Source organism: Salmo trutta, chromosome 29, assembly GCF_901001165.1.
Source record: "Salmo trutta chromosome 29, fSalTru1.1, whole genome shotgun sequence".
Taxonomy (NCBI): domain Eukaryota; kingdom Metazoa; phylum Chordata; class Actinopteri; order Salmoniformes; family Salmonidae; genus Salmo; species Salmo trutta.
The window spans coordinates 14,813,315-14,820,325 of NC_042985.1; the positions used below are offsets into that span (position 1 = coordinate 14,813,315).

The window sequence follows — 7,011 nt, forward strand, 5'->3', positions numbered from 1 at the left end:
ATCGACTGCCGTCTGACACCAGAAAGCTATAACAACATATGTGGTTAGCTGATATGTAAAATACCGATCCAGATGTTGTGGCATACATCTGAGCAGAGGACACAACCCTTGTTTAGGCGATCAGGTGAGCTAGTCAGGGCTATAACAATACTGTGAAACGTCTGTGGGTCCAAGAGGAGACATTTGAAAACTGCATGAATGAATACAATCCTGTTGGTGATCTCACTTTACTCTTTGTTTTCACATTGCAGATACAACCTGGAAGTCTATCGAATTATGAATTGGAACGGTTGGAAAATATCAGACAAAACCAAGTGTTCCTGTCCTCCATAAAACTGCTTGAGGTTTGTTGAAGAACAGAGTTTAAATGGTATCTACTTATGCATATTTTACTGAAACTCCTTGTGTGGTGAAATGAATAACATATTATTGTTTCAACAATAGGCCAAGCAGGATTTGAAACCAGAAAAAACACAGAGGTCTCAAGAGACAGAAACTAAAGTAATGACAGATTCAACATTTGTACCAATGACTGAAAATATTTACTTCAATGTTTCCTGTGTACCGTGTATGTACTTACATTGGTCAGTCGAATTTGGTCTCAGTACAAAGTAAATGAGCTTCCGTTATACATACTTAATCCCTTTAGGACAAGGCCCATATGAGCTTCTGTAACTTATGGCATACAGAATGTATTTATTATGGCCAGCTTGGATAGAGAATGTCAGTGTGACTCATTTCTGTTTCTAACACAATGTAACTAATGTCTTGGCTCACTACAGTAAGGTAGCCTGGACAGAGATACTGCCTCCTCGCACCAAGTCCTTGAGAATCCAGAAGAAGGAAGCAGAGCCACTCCCCCTGCCCCCGGAACCACACAGGATTTATTATGAGGCCGAACGAGTAAGTGACTGACCAATAGCAAAATGCGACGTGAGTAACTGACCAATAGGATATGCTCTTATGTTAAGAAATTGTACTTCACTACACAGAAAAGCCTACTTTTCACATTTGTTCCATTTTAATCTTGAATCGCTACTTTATTTCTCATGATAATGGTTTGTTTGTTTATGTTGTGTATTTACTAAAGATTGAACGTGCCAGGAAGCCAGAGGGTCTCATTAGAATGGAGCCAATCAACATGGAGGAGGATAGTTCACTGCCACCTGAGCTTCTCAAGCTGTGGACAGAGGTTGCACATTTGTTCACCATGACCTACTTTTCTCTAGCACGGTTCCAGATCTGTTTGGGCGATCTTTGCAACTCATTGGGCATGAAAATGACCATAACATTTGGCAAGACTGCACAAACAGATCTGGGACCAGGCTAACTCTTCAGTCCTATGTTCAGCATAACTGTTTGCAGCTTTGCTGTTCTTTTACAGTTTTACAATTGTATTCCACAGGATTTAATCAAAGAAGAAAAGGAGGAGTTGGGTCTGGAAGAGTGAGTTTCATTTTGAATGTTAAAACCTGTTAGGGATAGTGGGCAGAATTTTCACGTTCGGATGAAAAGCGTGCCCAGAGTAAACTGCCTGCTACTTGGGCCCAGAGTCAAATATTTGCATATTATTAGTAGATTTGGATAGAAAACACTCTGAATTTTCTAAAACTGTTTGAATGATGTCTGTGAGTATAACAGAACTCATATGGCAGGCAAAAACCTGAGAAAAATCCAACCAGGAAGTGGGAAATCTGAGGCTTGTAGTTTTTCTATCTAATCCCTATAGAAACTACAGTGTCTGTGGGGTCATATTGCACTTCCTAAGGCTTCCACTAGATGTCAACAGTCTTTAAAACCTTGTTTCATGCTTCCACTGTTACTGGGCAGAGAATAAGAGCCCAGTCAATCAGTGGACTGCCTGGGACCAGTGAGTTGTTTACTGCACACAGGCGCGCCACTCCATCTTTTTCCTCTGTAATGAATACGCTATTGTCTGGTTGGAATATTATCGAAGATTTATGTTAAAAAGACCCTAAGGATTGATTGTAAACATCGTTTGACATGTTTCTACGAACGGTAATGGAACATTTGGACTTTTTGTCTCTGGTTTTACGCTCGTTCATTTTGCCTTTGGATAGTGATCTGAACGCGTGAACGAAAGGAGTTATTTGGACATAAATATGGAGTTTTTCGAACAAAAATAACATTTCTTGTGGGAGTCCTGGGAGTGCATTCCGACGAAGATCAGCAAAGGTAAGTGAAGATTTATAATACTATTTCTGAGTTTAGTTGACTCCAGAACTTGGCGGGTAACTGTATAGCTTGCTTTGATGGCTGAGCTCAGTACTCAGAATATTGAAAAATGTGCTTTCGCCGAAAAGCTATTTTAAAATCTGGCACAGCGGTTGCATTAAGGAGAAGTGTATCTATAATTCTTTCAATAACTGTTTTAAAAGTTTATCAACGTTTATGATGATATTTTTGTAAATTGATGTGCTCCTCACCGGAAGTTTTGGGAGGCAATACATTTTCTGAACATCACGCGCCAGTGTAAAATGGGGGTTTTGGATATAAATATGAACTTTATCGAACAAAACATACATGTATTGTGTAACATTGAGTCCTGAGAGTCATCTGATGAAGCTCGTCAAAGGTTAGTGATTCATTTTAGCTGTATTTCTGGTTTTTGTGGTGCCTCTCCTTGCTTGGAAAATGGCTGTGTGGTTTTTCTTGTGAAGTTGATGTCATAACATAATCTAATGTTATGCTTTCGCCGTAAAGCCTTTTTGAAATCGGACAACGTGGTTGGATAAACGAGAAGATTGTCTTTTAAAATGGTGTAGAATTGTTTGAGAAAATTGAATTATGAGATTTTTGCTGTTTTGTATTTTGCGCCCTGGCTGTTGGCGAGGGGTTCCGCTAGCGGAACTCCTGTCCATAACAGGTTATTAAGGAATATGTCCATTTTTCTTAACGTTCTGTGACAAATGTATGTATTTGATGGACGTCCTGTATTGATTTGAATGTATAGATGTGTAAAACCCTAACCTGTGCCAGGCTGACATTACATTGGGTACGTTTCCAGGTACCGTAGTACTCTGAAGAGCATGGAGCTGAGTAAGAGTGGAGGAGTAGCTAAGGTGAAGAGTCGTATCGTCTCTGTTGCCTTCCACCCGTGTAGCAGTCGTCTGCTCATGGCTGCTGGGGACAAGTTGGGTGGAGTGGGGCTGTGGAACCTCGTGAGTACACACACACAGTGAAGCTGGATGCCGTAGAGTTAATGTGTGACTGGGCTTATTTGGTTTTTGTTTTTCTTTCAGGAATCTGGTATGGGTGATGTTGTGCTGCCGTTTGTTGTTTCCCCAGGACTCTTGCTGTGTTCAAAACAACTGGAAACTCAGAAAAATAAAAGGTCAAATCATGACATCAGTGATCTTCAGGTCAGAGCTCAAGAAAGCGGCCCGAGTTGGATGACCGTTCAAAAAAATCACAGTCTGAGCCCCCCCCCCCCCCCCCCCCCGAGTTCCCAGTTGTTTTGAGCGCGCTGAAGTCGGAGATTTCCGAGTTCCCAGTTGTTGTGAATACAACAACGGCGTGCTGCTGTTTGTTTTCTCAGGACTCTGATATGGGGGATGAGGGCGTGCTGCTATTTGAGCCACACGTCCGGCCGGTGGCCTGCATGGCGTTCTCCAGGTCACATCCTACAGACCTGTTGACCCTCAGCTACGACAGGACGCTACGGAGCACAGACGTGGAGAAAGCCGTTTTTGACGAGGTACCATGCATAATACAGTGATGATAATATATGGCATTTAGCAAACAGTTTTTTCCAAAGCAACACAAAACGGTGAGTGCATGTATTTTCATGTGTGACCCCAGTGGGAATTGAACACGCATATCAGATTTTAGATTCCCTGTTTTGTCTTTGTTACGTTATCTCTGTTCTTTCTCCAACTAGGTGTATCGGATCAAGGATGACTTGAGAACCTTTGACTTCCTGTCACATGACTGTTCGACGCTGGTCACCGGGGACTGGTACGGAGACGTTGCCATCGTTGACAGGTGGACTCCAGGGTAAAGTAACATCGTTTTGATTTTCTCTCTGTACAAGGACTGGCCATTCTGTTATAAGTCAAAAGCTTATTGCTAATGCCTTATTAATGTTGGTCTGTCTCGTTTTTACTCAGAACCTCTCATGAGTCCCTCCATAGCCTGGATACCAAGACGGTTCGCTGTGTTCATGTCCACCCTGTTCAGAAGCAGTACATCATGGTGGCTGAGAACAGGTACAAAATGGGAATCAGTGCTATGATGTGCAATATGTCGACCGATGTCAGCCAATCAGGTCGACCAATCAGGTCGACCAATGTCATTATGGCAAGCAATCTCTATACAAGCCTTGAGACAATCCTATGGTTTAATAAGTTGATTTATGTATTTTGTCAAGTTTGCAAAATGATTACTTATAGTATAGTCCTATTAATGAAATCCACTTTCTATTTCATTGATCTTTTATGTTGCTAAAACTGATATTGATGTTTTGATTTTTCTCTAGTATTGTGAGCATTTACGATGCTCGATGTTTGACGGCGTCGTCGAGCGAGCCAGTCTCCCAGCTCTATGGTCACTCAAAGAGCATCTCAATTGCCTACTTCTCTCCTGGCACTGGCAACAGAGTAGTGACCACCTGCCTAGACAACATCAGGTGAGTCTGCATGCCACAGTTAGTACGTTAAAATATGTAAAGAGATTTTTTTTTTTTTTTTTTTAAATGACTATAAAGTTCAAATAAATAATTTGCTTATGTGCTATGATGTGTTTTAAAAGTTGCACTAAGCATATTGTCCAATACTTGAAACCTAAAATGTTTAGCAATTAAATTTACTTTGTTTTTCAGGATTTACGACACCTCGGAACTGACCTCCAGAGCTCCGCTACTGCCCTCCATCCAGTAAATTCATTATACTATCACATTTAGAAAGCGAAACTGACCAGGTCTCTTGAGAAATAGTGTTTTATCTCTCCTGGCTAAATAAAGATGAATTAAAAAAAAATTGTGGAAAGATCCCGCAACCTCTGTTTGCATTGGTTTACTCTCCAATGCCGGTGTTATTTCTAGTATGTGTGCTTTATACCAATAGACATCAGTCAGCAAATCCAGGAGTCTTTGTAATAGTGTCTTTGTGTAATGCTGATGAATCCATTTCCTTTGTCCCTCTTTGCAGACAGAACTTATACACAGGGCGCTGGCTGTCCAAGCTGCAGGCGATGTGGGACCCCAAGAGGGACGACTGCTTCGTTGTGGACAGCATGCAGTGGCCTCGCAGAGTCCAGGTATAAGCACTCCTTTCTTCCCACGTCTATCATCGAACCTCAACAACATAAGTAAGATCTGAGATCGTGTTACTATTCCCCAAACAGGATGTGTAAGGTCAATGTACAAGTTATGGATTATTTGGCTATGCATGGTATGGGTAACGTTTCATATATTTTGTATACGGGGCACTGTGTCCAAGACAATTTTCTCCTCTGGGACAATAAAGTATATCCTTTTCTATCCAGGTGTTCCATGAGAGTGGGCAGCTCCAGCATTCCTTCCAGGACCCAGAGATGACCACCGTGCTCTCAGTCATAGCCTTCCACCCCACCAGGAACGCTCTACTGGGGGGTACCGCCTCCGGACGGCTGTACGTCTTCACCGACTGAGAGCAGGATGCCTGTATGTGTTCACTGCCTGAGGAGAAACCTGGGCCATTGTTTACAAAACATCTGCATAAGAGTCCTGATCGAGGATCAGGTATCCTCCCTCTTATTCATTAGGATCTGGAAGGCTCAACTGATCGTAGATCAGCACTCCTACTCTAAAATGTTTAATGATACGGGCCCAGAGCACATGCTTAGAATAGTCCAAAATAAGTTGTTTGTTTTTCTGCAAGCTGTCTTTGCTATTGTTTTCTATCAAATTTGATGTTTTGTTTAGTTTAAATAAAGTTATATATTTAGCTGAAGTTGTGCTTTTCATGTAGTTTAGCTCTTTCATTGGCTGTATTGTACCCGTAGCGAATTTTGTGATTCATTGGTTTTATTCTTTCAAATAAAAACTACCAGAATTCAGTGCCTACAGCCCTATAATCAATAAAATCATGGCTAAATACCAGTGTGTTGAAAATGTGTCCCATATCAGGCAACTCACTCTCTCCTGTGCCTAGGTGAATTATTTTCTGCAGTTTTTCCTCAACACCAAAAATAACATGACAATGTAACTCAACTCGGGTGTACAGTCGTGGCCAAAGGTTGAGAATGACTCAAATATTAATTTCCACAGTTTGCTGCTTCAGTGTCTTTAGATATTTTTGTCAGATGTTACTATGGAATACTGAAGTATATTTACAAGCATTACATAAGTGTCAAAGGCTTTTATTGACAATTACATGAAGTTGATGCAAAGAGTCAATATTTGCATTGCTGACCCTTCTTTTTCAAGACCTCTGCAATCTGCCCTGGCATGCTGTCAATTAACTTCTGGGCCACATCCTGACGGATGGGAGCCCATTCTTGCATAATCAATGCTTGAAGTTTGTCAGATTTTGTGGGTTTTTGTTTGTCCACCCGCCTCTTGAGGATTGACCACAAGTTCTCAATGGGGAGTTTCCTGGCCATGGACCCAAAATATTGACGTTTTGTTCCACGAGCCACTTAGTTATCACTTTTGCCTTATGGCAAGGTGTTCCATCATGCTGGAAAAGGCATTGTTCGTCACCAAACTGTTCCTGGATGGTTGGGAGAAGTTGCTCTCGGAGGATGTGTTGGTACCATTCTACATTCATGGCTGTGTTCTTAGGCAAAATTGTGAGTGAGCCCACTCCCTTGGCTGAGAAGCAACCCCACACATGAATGGTCTCAGGATGCTTTACTGTTGGCATGACACAGGACTGATGGTAGCGCTCACCTTGTCTTCTGCGGACAAGCTTTTTTCCGGATGCCCCAAACAATCGGAAAGGGGATTCATCAGAGAAAATTATTTTACCCCAGTCCTCAGCAGTCCAATCCCTGTACCTTTTGTAGAAT

At 41.8% G+C, this 7,011-nt stretch overlaps 1 protein-coding gene across 2 annotated transcripts; it reads left to right on the forward strand.

Annotated features, from left to right (window-relative positions):
* LOC115166989 (WD repeat-containing protein 76-like) lies at positions 1 to 6,097 on the forward strand. Of its 2 annotated transcripts, none has more exons than XM_029720978.1 (13): positions 1 to 124; positions 252 to 344; positions 445 to 501; positions 783 to 903; positions 1,091 to 1,192; positions 3,029 to 3,182; positions 3,560 to 3,718; positions 3,902 to 4,017; positions 4,131 to 4,229; positions 4,499 to 4,648; positions 4,841 to 4,894; positions 5,169 to 5,277; positions 5,506 to 6,097. In XM_029720978.1, the coding sequence occupies exons 4-13, from the start codon at positions 890 to 892 to the stop codon at positions 5,647 to 5,649; spliced, it is 1,101 nt and encodes a 366-aa protein (XP_029576838.1). In that variant the 5' UTR covers positions 1 to 124; positions 252 to 344; positions 445 to 501; positions 783 to 889; the 3' UTR covers positions 5,650 to 6,097. The 2 variants fall into 2 exon arrangements, with proteins under 2 accessions (XP_029576838.1, XP_029576839.1); XM_029720979.1 differs by lacking the exon at positions 1 to 124 and adding an exon at positions 1,406 to 1,446 and having other exon boundaries at positions 141 to 344.
* Positions 6,098 to 7,011: the final 914 nt, after the last annotated feature.